Here is an 18,971-nt window from a genome sequence, read left to right as displayed (position 1 = left end):
TGTAATGTCTCCCAACCCCAGTATAGCCATGTCCTCCCTGTATCCCCCAGCATTGCCATTATCCTCCAGTATGTAATGTACCCCACCCCAGTATAGCCATGTCCTCCCTGTGTCCCCAGCATTGCCATTTTCCTCCTGTATGTAATGTACCACACCCCAGTATAGCCATGTCCTCCCTGTATCCCCCAGCATTGCCATTATCCTCCTGTATGTAATGTACCACACCCCAGTATAGCCATGTCCTCCCTGTATCCCCCAGCATTGCCATTATCCCCCAGTATGTAATGTACCCCATCCCCAGTATAGCCATGTCCTCCCTGTGTCCCCCAGCATTGCCATTATCTTCCAGTATGTAATGTACCCCACCCTCAGTATAGCCATGTCCTCCCTGTATCCCCCAGCATTGCCAGTATCCCCCTGTATGTAATGTACCCCACCCCAGTAAAGCCATGTCCTCCCTGTATCCCCCAGCATTGCCATTATCCTCCAGTATGTAATGTCTCCCAACCCCAGTATAGCCATGTCCTCCCTGTGTCCTTCAGCATTGCCATTATCCTCCTGTATGTAATGTACCCCATCCCCAGTATAGCCTTGTCCTCCCTGTATCCCCCAGCATTGCCATTATCCTCCAGTATGTAATGTACCCCACCCCAGTATAGCCATGTCCTTCCTGTAACCCCCAGCATTGCCATTATCCTCCAGTATGTAATGTCCCCCACCCCAGTATAGCCATGTCTTCCCTGTGTCACCCAGCATTGCCATTATCCTCCTGTATGTAATGTACCCCACTCCCAGTATAGCCATGTCCTCCCTGTGCCCCCAGCATTGCCATTATCCTCCAGTATGTAATGTACCCCACCCCAGTATAGCCATGTCTTCCCTGTGTCACCCAGCATTGCCATTATCCTCCAGTATGTAATGTACCCCACCCCAGTATAGCCATGTCCTCCCTGTGTCCCCCAGCATTGCCATAATCCTCCTGTATGTAATGTCTCCCAACCCCAGTATAGCCATGTCCTCCCTGTATCCCCCAGCATTGCCATTATCCTCCAGTATGTAATGTACCCCACCCCAGTATAGCCATGTCCTCCCTGTGTCCCCAGCATTGCCATTTTCCTCCTGTATGTAATGTACCACACCCCAGTATAGCCATGTCCTCCCTGTATCCCCCAGCATTGCCATTATCCTCCTGTATGTAATGTACCACACCCCAGTATAGACATGTCCTCCCTGTATCCCCCAGCATTGCCATTATCCCCCAGTATGTAATGTACCCCATCCCCAGTATAGCCATGTCCTCCCTGTATCCCCCAGCATTGCCATTATCCTCCAGTATGTAATGTACCCCACCCCAGTATAGCCATGTCCTCCCTGTATCCCCCAGCATTGCCATTATCCCCCAGTATGTAATGTACCCCACCCCAGCATAGCCATGTCCTTCCTGTATCCCCCAGCATTGCCATTATCCCCCAGTATGTAATGTACCCCATCCCCAGTATAGCCATGTCCTCCCTGTATCCCCCAGCATTGCCATTATCCTCCTGTATGTAATGTATCACACCCCAGTATAGCCATGTCCTCCCTGTGTCCCCCAGCATTGCCATTAACCTCCAGTATGTAATGTCCCCCACCACCGCAATAATGTTATTTCTTCTTTAGTATAGCCATGTCCATACTCCCATTTGGCTCCCTTCCCCATCTCCATGTAGAGCAGAGGAACCCACACTTTTCCGGCTTGTGAGCTACTTTCAAAAAGTAGCAGGTGAAAATGATCTACCCGTGTACAATTTTAGCAGCACATTTGTATATACAGAATGGAAACTAGTGGAGTCGGGATCTACCATGTAGTCCTTTGTGATCTACCTAATGGGCACCCCTGATGTGGTGTAATAAAAGCATGGATTTACTTTGGTTTATAGCTAGCTGTCACAGTGTGCTCCATTCCTCTGCTCCCATTAGCTCCAGTCTCTTCTCATCCATCTACCACTACCAGCCCTGCTGTAACATCACAGGAATGGTAACCGTGGGAGGTGCATGTGAGGAGAGGAGGCAAACAGCCCTACCGTGACAGCAGTGGGAAGTGCTGAAGGGAGGGGGATCCTGTATCTGTAGTTTCACCACTGACAACTGTGCAGCCTAAATTACCCTCCCCTTATTATCTATCAAAAGGCAGCATCTTGTACAGATCACATGACCACATCACTGAGGATGGATGAGGACCAGAGTCACATGACCGAGAGGATATTCAACCTCACCCTGGATATCATCTGCCTGCTGACTGGAGAGGTAAGGAGGATTGTGGGAGGGCACATCATACCATTTTTTTCTCTAATAAAACACACACCTGACTGGAGAGGTGAGGAGGATTCTGGGAGGTCACATGCAGGGTCGGGGAATGCACTAGCTTCTGGGCACACAGCCTTGAGGACACACCTGTAGACCTTACCCCCTCAAATTCTCCTTTTGCTTCGAACCCCCCACCCTCCTGTGCTGCTCCTCACTGCACCGGGAACTCAGCCATGTCGCAGGTTTGTAGCATCTTCTCTCTATACCTCTTGTGTCGTCTCTCGTTATTTTCCTCACTAGAGGGAGACAGCTGAGTTCCCTGTAATACTGGGGGTGCATCTGGCTACCTATACTGGGGGACACAATTGGCAGGGAGGGATTTGCAATCTCCACCTCTAGTGCTGGGGAACAGTGCTGTGGCCCTGCACTTAGCTGAGTGGAGAGCTGGGAAGGATTCTGGGAGATCATAGGACATTATTGTTTGTCTTTCTATACAGAGTTTTCCTCCAGTAAAGTTTGGTGATCATGTGACCATCACTGTGCCCCCACCTCATTCTGTGATATCTGGGAGACCCAACAAGCAGAAGGTTCTGGAAATCCTCAGGAAGATGATGGAGCTGCTGACAGAAGAGGTGAGCAGTGCTGGGATTTATGGGACATTATCAAGTAACAGCAAGAGGTGTGTTTGTGTAGTGACTGTATCACTGTGTGTGTCAGGTTCCTATAAAGTGTCAGGATGTCTATTTCTCCATGCAGGAGTGGCAGTATATAGAAGAACACAGGGACCTTTACAAGGACACTGTGATGGAGAATCAGCCGCCCCTCACATCACCAGGTAAGAGGAGACTTGAATTTCTTGTAAAGAAGAGAGCAGTACGGAGGGTCCACCTAGATCCTACCCCCCCCCCCCCCCCACTCCCCCAATAGTCTGATAAACACATAGAAAGAATGTAATCAATCAGTGTGTGTGTGTGTTTCCTGCAGATGGATCTAGTAATAGTAAACCACCAGAGAGATGCACAGGTCCTCTTTATTCCCAGGATTGTCCAAAAGAAGATAACATCATCCCCCACCATTATCAGGTAGGTGGGGCTGAGGATCCCCAGAGACCACAAACTGTGCGACATGGTTTCCTTCTGCATATGTCGTTATGTGTTCAGATTTTACATTATCTCTCACTTTGTGCACTTAGGGTGTAAAACTTATACCTGGAAGTGCTGTGGTTAAAGAGGAAGTAGAAGAGACATATGTGAGGAGTGATCAGCAGTCTATGGAGGGTGATATGATGAAGACAATTAAACAGGAAGTAGAAGAGACATATGTGAGGAATGATCCGCAGACTATAGTCGACGGTGACATGGTGAGGACAATTAAACAGGAAGAAGAGGAGACCTATGTGAGGAGTGATCAGCAGTCTGTGGAGGAGGGTGACATGATGAGGACAATTAAACAGGAAGAAGAGGAGATGTATGTGAGGAGTGATCAGCAGTCTATGGAGGAGGGTGACATGATGAGGACAATTAAACAGGAAGAAGAAGAGACATATGTGAGGAGTGATCAGCAGTCTATGGAGGAGGGTAACATGATGAGGACAATTAAACAGGAAGAAGAGACATATGTGAGGAGTGATCAGCAGTCTATGGAGGAGGGTGGCATGATGAGGACAAGTAAAGAGGAAGAAGAAGAGACATATGTGAGGAGTGATCAGCAGTCTATGGAGGAGGGTAACATGATGAGGACAATTAAACAGGAAGAAGAGACATATGTGAGTGATCAGCAGTCTATGGAGGAGGGTGGCATGATGAGGACAATTAAACAGGAAGAAGAGACATATGTGAGTGATCAGCAGTCTATGGAGGAGGGTGGCATGATGAGGACAATTAAACAGGAAGAAGAGACATATGTGAGTGATCAGCAGTCTATGGAGGAGGGTGGCATGATGAGGACAATTAAAGAGGAGGACACTTTTACAGAGAATAAAACAAGTGAGTAATCAGCATTAAATGTAAAATGTCTATCTGTATTGCTGGTATGACTGTCACTACTCACAGACTGGACATATTAGGGGTTATAATATGTGCTCATGTTAGATGTTTGCCATCTATAACTATCATTCATGAATATATATAGTGACAGCTAGCTAACAATAGCAATACAGACACCCTGAGGAAGAGAAAGGTGTATTTTTCTCACACTGGGCTGCCCTCTTTCCCTCTGAGACTCTTGCTAGTGTCAGCAGCGCTGATTAACCTAATAAAGTGTTACATTTCTGCTAATTGGTGCCAGCGCTGATGCCGTTATGTCATTGTTCTGCCACCTTAGTGTGATCCCTGGTTGCTTAGCAACCAAGGACGCTATCCATTGGGAATTGGCAGCGTCTCCGCTCTTCCTGTGTCTGACACAGCTGAGACGCATGGCCTTAGACCCAGAGGCGGAGTATCTTGACATCAGCCGACTGTGAGTACACGGCGCTGGGCTAAAGAAAAAATGAACTGAAAATTAAAAGTGAAAATCAACATACACAGGTCATACGTACCTCCCATGTAGTCTACTCTTCAATCTCTTTCTCCTCTCCTGCGTCCTGTTTATCCACTGTGATCAAGGGAATTCTCTGTCCTCCATTTTGAAAATGGCCGTTACCCCATAACAGCTTCCTAGTCAGCACACAGTTAAACTGTAACATCGCCCACTTGAGCCATAGGGGAACATGGACACATCAGTTCTCATCTCAGCTGTAACTGACAGCAACTGATATATTTCAGTTCTGACAAAATGTTGTCAGAACTGGAAGGGATCATTGTCAGAAGAAAATGGTGAGCTTCTGAGAGGAACTGATGGCAAGATAACTATGTAATGTTCAATTGAAGTTACCTCATGTGTTTATTTTAAATAATTTTACTTAGTACAGGTTCTCTTTAAATACCCAGAAGTCCAGCTGTTTAGTGACACAGCCTTGTTCCTTCTTCCTGGCCATGAGCACGTCTGAAATACAGCATTTATAATTGCTTTTCTAACCAGCCACTGGGGTGGAGGAGGAAGCAGTAAGGCTTGGTTCTCACAAAGGGGATGATGCATTAACCACTTCGTATCCAGACCTTGTTTCCCACTTATGGACCAGAGCAGTTTTGACAGTTTAGCTATGTCCTTATTTAATCAGAAATAACTTTATCCCTACTTATGATACAGAAATGAAATATATATATATATATATATTTATTTTTTTTTTCAAGACAAACTAGGCTTTCATTATATGCCATTTTATCCCTCGAACAATTTTGTTTTCTATGCATTTTATTGGGAAAACTAGGAAAAAAACTGAAAAAAAACACATTTATTTCTCAGTTTTACCAATTCCAGTTTAAAAATAAAAAGTGCTACTGTAGATAAACAACACTAATTTTGTTTGGATATTCTTGCCACTTATCACAAAACTTAGATTATGCTCCTGTCACAATTTATGGTGAAGATATTTGATTGAGAAATAATGCTACAGAGTGTATTTTTCTCTATGAACTGAGAAAATAAAAGTATTTTTAATGGTAAAAATCAATCTCATTAGCTCAGGAAACATATATTCCCGTTCACCAATTAGTGCTGCATCAGATAGTGCCAGAAATGTGCACAGGAGCAAGCCCAATCCTGCACAGCACTGCTTCTGCTACAAGATGTATATCTACTGCCTCATGGCTTAGATGAAGTCACAGAGGACGTAGATATACTGAATTGGTGGATAAAGTGGTTAAGCGCGAATTAAATTGAGCAGTGTGAGGCAAGAAACCAACGTGCGCACGCTACACATGGTAGTGCTGCATAGCCTGTGCTCCTATGTTACGTGTGCCGCTTTCAAGTACTGGGCGCTCCTTTAATCTGCCGCGAGATGTGAAGGACTGCAATGCTGCAAAACTCCTCTAAGGAGACAATGCATTAGTGTTCTGCTGATCCTTGCAAACGGAAACTGCAGTGCAATCAACCTGCCAGTGTGAGCCCTTACCACAAATGGATGTGAAACTCATCCTCTTTTCTTACTCCTGCTCATGCAAAGATGCCAGTCTCATGTCTGTAGTCTTGCCGCTGTGCACGATCACTCGGTCGTGTATGCGTACTGGCATGTGTGATCCTTTGCCATGCAAATGCAGTGTGCGCATATGCTTTTCTGCACACATACATGCACATTCTCCTGATGACTCCCAAACCAGCATTGATTGGGGCAAGGGAACATGTGTTTCCTGAGCCATTGTGTGACTGTTTTTTTTTTTTATTTATTTTATTTTTTTATCGCCGTTACAGCCAGGCCTCCAAAATTTTGCCTGCAGTTTATGAACACAGGCGTTTTTGGTGTTTTTTTGCGGAAAGAGGGGAGGCTCTATTTAATATTTATTTACGTTTGGTCCCAGTTCTTGTTGAATATGTTCAGAGGGTCTCTCTACTGGAATGGCATACTCTCCAGTTTATCACATGGGGGGTATGTGATCTAATTTTAAATGTACTGAATAGTAGAATACATTGGGCCTGATTCACAAAGCGGTGCTAACAGTTAGCACGCTGGTGAAAAGCCCTTTATCATGCCTAAACTCAGTTTAGCTGTGATAACTATAGCACCAACTGGGTTAGCACCGCAGTGCACAGTGCACTTATCTAAACTTATCACGCCTAAACTTATCACGCCTAAACTTGCGTCATGCAGACGCGCTTTACGGCTCTTTACGACGGGGAATGCGGAAGAAGAGGACGCTTTCTCGGAGGACGACTGGCCGTCGGGCGAAAACGAAACTTAGGCGCGGAGGGAGACCGGAGGGCACCGGAGGGCACCGAAGGACCGGCGCGGGCACAGGACAGCTGCAGGAGGCTTAGGAAAGCCCCAGGTAAGTGAATTTTTTTTTTTGGGCCCACAGTTAAGGTTCCCTTTAACCCTTTGGGGACCATGGACGTTGAATCAACGTCCAGCAGGTGGTGCTACCGTTCTGACTGGATGTTGATTCAACGTCCGCGCTAAAGAACCATCCCGACGCGATCGTGCGCACCGGAGAGGGGAGATTAAGCTGTCATATGACAGCTGGCATCTCCCCTCAGTGATCACTACGATCGCCGGCAGATAGTAGTGATCACTTTGTGACAGCGGTTGCAGGGGGGAAAAGAAGAGGATCCACTCGCCTCCCTGCCGTTCCAGCGTCGATCGGCACCCCTCTCTACTCTGGCCAGCATCTCTGCTCCGTCTGACGTCAGCGCCGGGTCCCGGCTTGATGACGTCATCAAGCTGCGACCCGACCTGCACGTCATTTGGAGCGGAGATGCCGGCTGGAGAAGAGGTGGCTACTGTGGCTCATCGCTAGAGCCTGTAAGGTGAGTGAAAGCTGCCAGCTACAGGGGGGACACCTGCCACCATGGGGGACACCATGCCCAGCCAGCCACAGATGGGATAAACCCTTCACAGTTGAATGAATCAGGAACAGATTTTATTTGCCAAGTATAGGATGTATCGTACAAGGAATTATTTTTGGCACATAATACAGGAGACTTGTGTGGGCAGAACACATGTACATGGATGGGTACCTTTACAATGCAAACATGGGTACACAGAAACATGCTGGGTACCCAGCACTTAGGGCCAGGACAGCTTGGGGAAAGGAGGTGTTCCTGTGCCTAGAGGTCCTGGTCGGGATGGACCTGAAGTGGCAACCCGATGGAGGTAGTTTTAAGTGGCTGTTGCCAGGATGGGAGTCATTATTTTTCTATCTTGGCTGCTCTGGATTGCAGCCTGTAGGAGTATAGGTGGTCCAGGGGTAGGAGGGGGGACCCAATTAACTTCTCAGCGGCTTTGTTTACTCCCTGGAGCTTGAGTTTGTCTCTGGCACCAGACAGTGATGGAGGAGCAGAGTATCGACTCGACAGTAGCAGAGCAGAAGTGGGTCAGAAGGATGCGGGGCATGCCAAATTTTTTCAGCTGACACCAGAAAAATAGCAGTTGTTGAGCCTTTTTTTAAAAAAGATTTTTAGCTCCCCACCTTTTATTATTATTATTATTATTATTATTGTTATTATTTATTGTATTTATAAAGCGCCAACATATTACGCTGCGCTGGACATTAATTTAGGTTACAGACAATATTTAGGGGTCACATACAGCAATATGACAATACAGGAATACATGCAAACCAGATCAGGCAGCACAGTATGAGTACAAGGTAATGTCAGTCTTTGGATGGGAGCATGGAGATTAGGCAAGTTAGGTTCACTCAAATGCATAGCATGGGTTTACAGTAATGGAGGTGCATGATCAGGTAGGACACAAAAGGAGGAGGACTCTGCCCAAAGGCTTAAAATCTTGAGGGAGAGGTAGAGACACGAGAGGTAGGGGACCAGAGTTCAGCTGTGGGTTTAGAGCAGTGGTTCCCAACCTGGGGGTGATCGCCCCCAGGTGGGCGATTTGGGTTCTAAGGGGGACAGTAAATTTGTGGGGGGCGACAGGGGGGCGATCAGTATGAAAAGGCAGAAAAAATAGTGTCGCAGTGTCACTCGTTTTTAAGAAAATTATGGGCAAAAAATATGATCTGTATAAAATATGCAAGTGTGCATGATAGAGTTGCGTAATTCCTCAGGGCTCGTTGGTCACGCGCCGGTGTAATGTCAGATATTGCAGCCCGGAAGCAGCCTTCCTCACTGAGTATCGCGCATGCTCAGTGGGAAGTTAGACATTATTTACCTGAAATATCTCCGCTTCCACACCACGTACACTCCCGAAATTTTCAGGGGAGGGAGGGGACCCCCAGATCTAGCTCTGTGTCGAATTGCAGACCCCGAGCCCCACTAGTTCCCGAGATAGGTTTGCTGCAATCAGTCTCGGGAACCAGCGGGGCTCGGGGGCTGCAATTCGGCACAGAGCTAGATCTGGGGGTCCCCTCCCTCCCCTGAAAATTTCGGGAGTGTACGTGGTGCGGAAGCGGAGATATTTAGGACTTTTTACGTGGATGCACAATTTAATGGGACGCAGGCTTCTACTGCGCATGCGGGGCTGAACAACGTGCGGGGCTGCAATAGCTGACATTACACCGGTAAGGGAATTTGCGCGAAGTAGTTGAGTCACCGGCTATTTTTAGCTGGCAAGGTCACAGCGCTACCCCCTCCAATGGCACCACCACCTGGCGTAAGGGTATACCGTACTAAGAGAAGGGGGGCGACGGGTGAATCGTCTTCCCCTAAGGGGCGATACCTCATAAAAGGTTGGGAACCACTGGTTTAGAGCAATTGTGAGGGGTGGTAGGCCAGAGTGAAAAGGTGAGTTTTGGGGGCCGTGTTGAAGGAGGGGGCTGCCCTAATGGGTGGAGGTAGAGAGTTCCATAGTGTTGGAGAGGCTCTTCAGATGCCCTGGAGGCGTGCAGGGGACTGGGTGATGCGGGGGACGGTCAGGTGAAGAGATGGTTGGTACCCGGCAGGCGACTGCTGGGGACTGTTGCAACCTCAGCCCTCAGTGAGAACCAAGTTTTTATTTTTCCTGAAGTCGATGGTTCAACAGTTTTTGTCGTGTTGTGGACAAGTTTGTTGTCCTTACACCAATTGTAGGTCCTCTCAATCTCCCTCCGGTAGGCTTGTTCACCGCTTTTGTCCAGGAGGCCTATGATGGTGGTATCATCTACAAACTTGATCACCTTAACGAAGTTGTGTTGTTGTGAGGTGCAGCAGTTCGTGTATATGAAGAGTGGGAGTGGCAACAGAACACAACTTTGGGGGGTGCCTTTATTTGTGGTTTGCACACTTGAGGTGAAGGTGTCAAGCTTCACCACTTGGGTCCTGTTTGTAAGAAAGTCCTTCAGCCAAGCACAGAGGGTAGGATGCACAATGATTTGAATCAGTCTGTAGTAGAGGAATGTTGGCACTGATAGTATTAAAGGCAGAGCTAAAATCGAGGAGGACCCTGGAATAGGTTTGTCCAGGTGGGACAGGATGTGATCCAGGCAGATGTTAGGCCTGGAACACACCAGAGGAGTTTTTCTGAGCGTTTTGAGTTTTTAAATCTGCTGCTAATGTTATCCTATGTGTCTGTGCACACTGGAGCGATGAGGTTTTGTAAAAAAACCCATAGCATTACATTGGGAAGAGCTTTTGAAACCTCTAAAAGCTCTTCCCAATGTAATGCTATGGGTTTTTTTACAAAACCTCATTGCTCCAGTGTGCATAGACACATAGGATAACATTAGCAGCAGATTTAAAAACTCAAAACGCTCAGAAAAACTCCTCTGGTGTGTTCCAGGCCTTAGTGGCCTTGTCTACTGTTTGTTCTGTAGGTGAACTGGAGAGGGTCAGTTTGATTTTTGGTGGAGCGTTTCAGGTGTGACAGAACCAGCCTTTCAAAGAGTTTCTTGATATTTGAGGTGAGGGCGATTGGTCTGCAGCCGTTGAGATCCATGGCACCTGGTTACTTTGGGACTGACATTATGGTGGACTTCTTCAGGCAGGAGGGGACCCTGCATTCCCTCACAGATTGTGCTAACAGGTTGGAGAGGACAGGCTAGCTGAAAAGCGCAAGTTTTCATGCACAGTCGACACCATCCGGCTCAAGATCTTTTCTTGGATCCAGTTTTTGGAGACGTTTTTGAACTCCCCCCCCCCCCCCCCCCGTCTACCATTGGTGGGACTGGGTCAGATTGGTTAGGGATGGCGGGGAGGGACTGCATTTTGGTGGACTGCAGAATAACTTTAGTGCCCAAGCGAGCTCAATACTAGGGGTCACCCATTGGGGGTGAACTTCTAGTTGGTGTCCGTTTTTGTGTCCTTTCCAGACTTCTTGCGTGTTGTTTAACCTGAGGCTTCTCAGCTGAGGTTTTTAGAGTAGGATCTCTTTTTGCGGCTCTCATTTCCCGGTTGAGGGTGTTCCTGGCTTTCTTGAACTCCTCTAGGGTACCGGACTTTTGGGCTTCCTCTTTGGATCGCCAAAGCTGGTGTAAGTTTGTTATTGAACCAGGGTTTATTGCTGGGAAAGACCCTTTAGGTCCTTGAGGGCATGCAGGTCTCCTCAAAGAAATTGATATAGGAAGCAATGTCTGCCCATTCGTCCATGTTACCATCTGAGGGGGACAAGGGCTGACCAATCGGTGTAGTGAAAGCAGTTCTGTAGCTGCTGTGTGGCCTCGTTTGTCCACTTTTTGACTGTCTTCAGAACAGGTTTGGAGGACTCTAGGTGTCTCCTGTAGGTGTGGATTTGCTGGATGAGGCAGTGGTCAGAGTTCCTGAGGGCGGCCTGGGGTCTGGTTTTGTAGGCGACCTTGAGGATTGTCCCAATGCAAAAAGTTCCTTGTGCTCCTGCTAGTGTTAACAAACTCCTCCGTGACCTTAATATGGTGTTAACACACAGTGCCGCTCTGATGTATTGGAGTGAACAATGGCTAAGTAGAAAGAAAGCGCGCCGTAGTGGGTTATCTCCAGCAAAATGTATTCATAAAATTAAAAGTTCTACTTACAAGATAAAATTATATATACACATTTAAAAGGAGAGGTTGATGGTCATCCACCTCTGCATCTATGCCAGTTCTGGGCTGTGGTTAGTAGCGCGGTGTCCGATGGGAAAGGCTCGTAGCTCGCAAGGGGTTAGGCGGGTCCTACTCCAAATGTGCCTCCAGCGTTACTGTAAGTAGAACTTTTAATTTTACAGATACATTCTTCTGGAGATAACACAATACGGAGCGCTCTCTTTCTACTCGTCTTTGAAGATGGTGTAGCAGTGGACCAGGTTGTTGCCGTTTCTGGTTGGGCATGAAATGTGCTAGAAGTAGCGTGGCATCTCCATGCGGAGGTTGGCTCTGTTGAAATCTCCCATGATAATGAAGAGGGAGTGTGGCAGGGCAGATTCCCAGTGTGAGCTGGTGTTTCTTAGGGAGCTCAAGGCTTTTTTGACTTCTGTGTCAGGGGGGATATAGACTCCTGTGAGGGTGTAGAAGGAAAACTCCCTTTGGGAGTATGTGGGTCTACAGTTGAGGAGGAGCAGTTCAAAGTCAGATGAGCAGTATTTGGTCAGGATGGTAGTGTCTGGGCACCACACGGAGTTGATGTAAAAGCAGATTTATTATTATTATTGATTTATAAAACTCCAACATATTCTGTGGCGCTGTACAAAGTAAGAAACGAACATGGGGCACATAATACAGACCATAGTGTACTGCAATATACAAGATACATAATTAGTGACAAAATACAAAAATGATACAAAATACGGACAAAATACAGAATTGGTAATGACAGTGATAAAAGTAACATGATAAATAAAATGTATAATAATTTTCAAGACACAGAGAGCCCTGCCCTTGCGAGCTTACAATCTAAAGGGAATGGGGGGAAACAAGAGGAGGAGTAGTATACTATAAAATATATAGAGGCTTTGTGTTTTAGGACACCTAGTAGGAGTGCAGTTTGGTCTTCGGACAAAGGGAAGTGGCCTAAGGTAGCGCATATGCTTGTCAGAACAAATTAGTTTTTAGAGAGTGTTTAAAGTTAACAAAGGTTGGCAAGTGACGGATGTGTTGGAGGAGGGCATTTTAGAGGAGTGCAAAATCTTGTAAACGTGATTGTGAGGAGGTAATTCTAGAGGAGGACAACAGAAGATCATGTGCAGATCTGAGATTACGATTGGGTTGGTATCTGGAAACTAGTGAGGGGGTGTACTGGGGAGAGAGATTTTGGAGAGCTTTGTAGGTTAGGGTTAGGAGTTTGAACTGGATCCTCTGGTTAATTGGCAGCCAGTGAAGAGCTTGACAGAGAGGGGCAGCAGAGGAAGATCGAGAAGAAAGATGAATGAGACGAGCAGCTGAGTTCAGTACCGACTGAAGTGGGGCCAGTCTGTTAGAAGGTGCCAGATGCTGCCACCCCTTGATTTCCCAGATAATATAGCGTCTCTGTCTGCATGGAAGAGGCTGAATTGTGGGAGGTTTAGTTCGTTGTCTGGGATGTTGTCATTTAGCCAAGTCTCAGTGAAGCAGAGGAAGGGGAATGGCTGATCTGGAACTTAGAGCTGAGTAGTAGAAGTTTGTCCATGTGTATGGAAGGGATCGGACATTTGGTAGGAGGATGGATGGGATGGCCGATCATAACCCCTTCATTTTCAGCCTTACTAGTGCACCTGTACGTCACCCTCTGTGGCGCCTGAAGCTATGCACCTGTGAATCAGCACTTGTGAGAAGGATGATGTGGTCCCAGACCTCCTTAGGGCCTCGGTGCCAGGAGCACCTCCGATTTGATGTTTTCAAAGTGCCAGCTCTGCTGTAGGAGATGCAGCAGAGGTGAGCCCCATTGCAGGGTTTGCATAGTGTAGGTTGCTGTCTAGCCCGGGGTGTGCAGGCATGCAGGAGGTGGGCATGTGGCCCGAGACATATACGTGCCCTGGGTGCGGAGAGCATAGTGGTGCAGGGTAGGAAGAACACAGTGGGACATGTAGACAGCCTTCAGTGTGTTCGCAAGAAGCTGAAATTGGTGGTATGGCATTCATCAGTAACATTAATCTTAGCAGCAAGGCAGGGCAGTATGGTGTTCATCAGTGACATTAATCGTAGCAGCAAGGCATCTTATGCAGTACAACTACCAATAAATAAATAAAATTGGTTATAGCAGCAAAAGCAGTCAATCATAGTGCCGGCTGTAATGCAGTTTGTTGTGCTGCAGGCCATCAGTCATAAGTGTTCAACATAGCAGCAAAGCAAAATAATGGTCTACTAAATACCCAGCTAGCTATCAATTTAGACATATGTGATATTTTAACATTGATCAATTGTAGAATAGATTTTAGGTTGTTTTAGGGTTGAGGCCTATGTCTTGTAAATTCTTTGTAGTGACAAACCGAATCAAAAGGAATCAAATTATGTTTATATATGTATTCTGTACCAGAAAACAAATCTGGCATTCAATTTCTCCAGGATTTCTGTGCAAAAAGTGATCCAATTAATTTTCATAACTTTTTTTTCCCTGTAACTTGCCAAAATGTGTCAAGCAAGGGTCTGGTATACAGTGCAGGAGAGTATTGACATGTATGCATGTCAATACTGTTCACAGCATGTTTTGTATTGAGGTGTCTAACCGTCAATAACGCTAGGGAAGTTAAAGGATACCAGAGCAGAAGGACTCTGGTTAATCCAGCATATGTTGTGGGTGGTGTGGTATAAGGAGATGCTTACCGTGCCTTCTGTTCCTCTCCGTCCATTGCTGTTCTCCTTTATCAGACCCCGTTCAGCTCCCTGACCCAGGCGACTCGGGTACTTCGACATAATGTGCCGCACATGCGCACAGTGTGTCCTCGCTGCTCCCCTGTGCCCACGCTCAGTGATGTAACAGACAGACGTGCTCGCGTCTGCATCCCGGCCACCACGTCTCCACAGCATGTACTGCAGTACAGTGGAGCACGTACGCCGGGATGCAGGAGCCGGGGGAGCAAGCACACCTGTCAGATCACTGAGCACAAGCACAGGGGAGCAGAAAGGACATACTGCGCAAAGTTTGCCAGGACTGAGTCACCTTGGTCGGCGAGCTGAACGAGGACTGGAACAGAAGAACAGCAATTGATGGAGAGGAACGGAAGATGTGGTAAGTATCTACTTATGCCTCACTACCCACAACATATGCTGGATTATCTTTTGCATTTTTGAATACAATTGCATTGGTTAAACTAGAATTACTTTAGGTGATTTATGATATGACAGTGGTGCTATCTTAAGAAAATATATCACCACAACAATTGCACAGTTTCCTTGTTTCCCAAGCACACTGCGCATAGCCATATAATCTACTATAAGTGGTTCGCACCTTTTTGCTCTAGAAGAGGCTATATTACTGTTATTTTTGCAAATAATGACTTGTAATTATTGATGGAGTCCAATCAGCAAACAGAAAAAATATATCCCCATATATTGGTACTAGGAACATAATTTAAATGGTGGGATACCCAGGACAAATGGGCAAAAAAAGAAATGTTCGTTTTGTCTACATTAGCATTGTTTATTTTAAAACCATAGTGGATGGTAATGGAGAAATTGTATAATTTTTCCATTTTTTCCCCTTTAAAATGCATAGGATATTAAGTAATTATGAAGAAATATATCACCCACAAAAAGCCACATTTTTGGCAAAATAAAGATATAAATCATTTAGGTATGATAAGTAGTGATACATTTATGTTCCAAATGAATGGAAGTAATGCTGTAATGCTGAAATGTAAAAATTGCTCTGGTTTTTAAGGAAGAAACCCTTAGGGGTGAAGGGGTTAAAGCCTCTTCTACAGTGGCTGCAAATAACAGTTTTTGGCAAGTAAACAGAGCGGCCAGTCTAATGAACATAATTTTAAAAATCTATGAACTAAATGCGATTTTTGTTTTTTTGGGTGTGGGTTTACACAATAAAAAAAGCCTCTGTGTAAAATACGTATATTTTGGGGGAAATTTTGCTATTGATCCTCCGCTAACAGTTTTCAGACACCTTTTTACAAGAAATTATGGCTGCAAATAGGCCCTGAAGGTTTTTTTTGAAGTTTGCCTGCCAATTAATCAGTCATGTCATAGAGTAAATATAGCCGTGGCAGTGATTCCTCATTGAACAGGATACTAGGAGGACGGACACACACACACTCACTCACTCACTCACTCAGAATCAGAATCATTTATTTCGCCAAGCAATCATGCCCGGAATTATTTTTGGCACATACATATAGCTCAGGAAGAAGACAGAGAGGAGTGCATAGCAACAGAGATAGAGATAGATTACATTACGTTACATTTGCATACAAAATGCGTCAGAAAAATTACATACATCACAGTTCGTATAGTGGCCTAGGGCTGACCAGCGGTTAGCCTTGTTGTCCTAGTGCGGTGGTTGCTTCAGTTGACCGATCGGGAGCGGCGCAACCCGCCCCCCCGCTTGTTTGGGCTTGCACAGATGGAAGTATGTGGAGTGAGTTCAAGTGGCCGACAGCCGATGGGAAGAAGGAGTTCCTATGTCTCTCAGTCTTTGTGGGGATGGCACGAAGTCTTCGGCCCAGAGGGAGCAGACTGAAGTAACGGTGGCCTGGGTGCGAGGGATCATTGGCAATCCTCAATGCCCTGGATTTCAGTCTCTTGTTGTGCAGTAGTGCAAGTGAGTGGAGGGGGCACCCGATGACCCTCTCCGCCGACCTAATGACCCTCTGTAGTTTGAGCTTGTCGCTGGCAGTGGCGCCAGCATACCAGACCAAGATTGAAGAGCAGAGGATTGACTCAATGGTGGCGGAGTAGAAGCTGGTCAGAATCTCTTGGGTCATGCCGACCTTCCTCAGTTGCCGTAGGAAATAAAGTCTCTGCTGTGCTTTCCGTTGGATGACAGTGATATTGGGCTTCCAGCTGAGATCGTTGGAGATAGTAGTGCCCAGAAGGCGGGCAGAGGGCACTCTGGCTACCTCGGTGCCGTCAATATAGATTGGAGGTGGGGTGGGAGCAGACCTCCTGAAGTCAATGATTAGCTCGACAGTCTTTGCTGTGTTCAGCACCAGCCTGTTCTCCTTGCACCAGTTGCAAATTCTCTCCACCTGCTGACAGTACTCCTGGATATTATCCTTAGTGACAAGGCCAACGATGGTAGTGTCATCGGCGAACTTGATGACCTTGACTGAGTCTGCCTCCGATCTGCAATTGTTCGTGTAGAGGGAGAACAGTAGCGGAGACAGCACGCAGCCCTGAGGAGCCCCTGTGTTCGTTGTCGCCACTTGGGAGCAGATGTTGCTCAGCTTGACGACTTGGGACCTGTTGGTGAGAAAGTCCGTGATCCACAGGCGTAGGCTTGAGTGAACACCAAGTGCAGCTAGGTCTTCTTGAAGTATGCGTGGACAGATGGTATTGAAAGCCGAGCTAAAGTCTAGCAGAAGTATTCTGACATAAGTGTTTGGCCTGTCGAGGTGGTCGTTAATGAGCTCCATGCAGATATTGATTGCATCATCGGTGGACCTGTTTGCTCTGTAGGCGAACTGGTAGGGGTCAAGTATGGGCGAGGTGGAGAGCTTGAGGTAGGCTAGGACCACCCGCTCCAGGGTTTTCATAATGACAGACGTCAGGGCTACAGGCCTGAAATTGTTCAGGTCCGCGACCCCCTGCTTTTTTGGGACAGGTACGATGGTTGACAACTTGAAGCAGGTAGGAACCTTGCTTTCCTGCAGTGACTTGGTGAAGATGTCGCAGAGGGTGGGAGCAAGTTGTTGACTGCAGGTTTTCAGGCAGGCTGGGGATACGCCATCGGGGCCGGAGGCTTTCCTGGCGTTTAGCGTTGATAGGAGTCGCAGGACGTCGGCCTCGCTCACCGCCAACTGATTGGGGATGTTGCTCACAGGGCCTAGGGCGGGGGTGGTCGGTACCAGACGCCCCTCCCTTGCTTGGTTCTCAAACCTGCAGTAGAATCTGCTAAGTTCTTCAGCGAGTTTTAGGCTGGGTGCTGCATGTTTAGGTTGGGGCTTGTAATTAGTGACGGCCTTCAGCCCCTTCCATACAGCCCTAGTGTCCATAGATCGCAGGTGTTGTTCCATTTTTGCAGCGTACTCCTTTTTGGCTGCCCTCAGCTCCCGGTTTAGGTCGTTTCTCGCTCTCCTGTAGTCCTCCTGGTTGCCGGACTTGTGTGCAGCTTCCTTGCTTCTCCGCAGTCGGCGAAGCTTGTTAGTGAACCATGGCTTGTTGTTCGGGTACACCTTGAACGATTTTGTTGGTACGCAAGAGTCCTCGCAGAAACTGATGTAGGAAGCGACGTTATCTGCCCATTCATCCAGGTCTGGCGCTTCTAGGGACTTCCAGTCCGTGCAATCAAAGCAGGCTTGCAGTTTCAGCTTGGCCTCGTCAGACCACACTTTGAAGGACTTGAGTGTCGGTTTAGCTGATTCCAGGCGCCTCCTGTAGGTGGGAATAAGATGGACCAGGCAGTGGTCCGAGGAGCCGAGGGCCGCCCATGGGACCGCCTTGTAAGCATCCTTCAGTGCTGTGTAACAGTGGTCAAGAGTGATCTGGCCTCTGGTAGGGCAGGCTACATGTTGGTTATAGCGTGGCATCTCCTGTCGGAGGTTGGCCCTGTTGAAGTCCCCGGCGATGATGAACAGTGAGTCCGGGAGGGATGTCTCCCACTGCGAGATGGTCTCATTGAGGGCTAGCAGGGCAGATTTGACATCAGCATCGGGAGGGATGTATACTCCGGCAAGGACATACGAGGAGAACTCACGCGGTGAGTATGGCGGCCTGCAGTTATTTATCAGGAGTTCCAGGTCTAGGGAGCATTTCTTGTCTAGAACTGACGGGGGGGGCACCATGAGGAGCTGATGTAGAAGCAGATGCCCCCCCCCCTCTTTTCTTCCTGGAGAGGACAGGGTCTCGGTCTGCTCGGATGAGGTTGTAGTCTGGGAGAAGGAGGGCGCTCTCCGGGATGTCCTCATGTAACCATGTTTCTGTGAAGCAGAGGGCAGGAGTGTTTCTGCTGAGGTCCTTCCTGTCGCAGAGTAGGTGCAGTTCATCCAGTTTGTTGGGGAGGGATTGGACATTGCCTAGGAGGACTGAGGGGATGGCTGAACGAATTCCCTTCTTTCTCAGCCTCACGCGGGCCCCTGCACGGCATCCTCTCCGCCGCCGGCCTGCTTGTGGTCTCAGAGCTGGATCTAGGACTTGCCGGATGTGGTCCCAGACCTGGTTGGATAGGAGCAAGGCTTCAGGGGGCGA

At 47.4% G+C, this 18,971-nt stretch overlaps 2 protein-coding genes across 6 annotated transcripts in view; both read left to right on the top strand.

The window, feature by feature from the left end:
• The window catches only part of LOC137535286 (zinc finger protein 585A-like), a 301,513-nt gene that overhangs the window by 127,617 nt on the left and 154,925 nt on the right, over positions 1 to 18,971 (top strand). The gene's annotated exons all lie outside the window — the stretch shown is intronic.
• The window catches only part of LOC137535291 (oocyte zinc finger protein XlCOF29-like), a 66,096-nt gene that overhangs the window by 35,361 nt on the left and 11,764 nt on the right, over positions 1 to 18,971 (top strand). For all 5 annotated transcript variants that reach the window (XM_068257116.1, XM_068257115.1, XM_068257113.1 and 2 more), the window contains 5 exons: positions 2,170 to 2,286; positions 2,784 to 2,918; positions 3,043 to 3,121; positions 3,271 to 3,368; positions 3,479 to 4,271. In XM_068257116.1, coding sequence (XP_068113217.1) covers positions 2,170 to 2,286; positions 2,784 to 2,918; positions 3,043 to 3,121; positions 3,271 to 3,368; positions 3,479 to 4,271 — 1,222 coding nt within the window. The remainder of the gene's footprint in view (positions 1 to 2,169; positions 2,287 to 2,783; positions 2,919 to 3,042; positions 3,122 to 3,270; positions 3,369 to 3,478; positions 4,272 to 18,971) is intronic.

Source organism: Hyperolius riggenbachi, chromosome 10 (assembly GCF_040937935.1).
Source record: "Hyperolius riggenbachi isolate aHypRig1 chromosome 10, aHypRig1.pri, whole genome shotgun sequence".
NCBI lineage: Eukaryota > Metazoa > Chordata > Amphibia > Anura > Hyperoliidae > Hyperolius > Hyperolius riggenbachi.
Note: the sequence above shows the minus strand (reverse complement) of the source record. Positions and strands in the feature narration are given on the sequence as shown.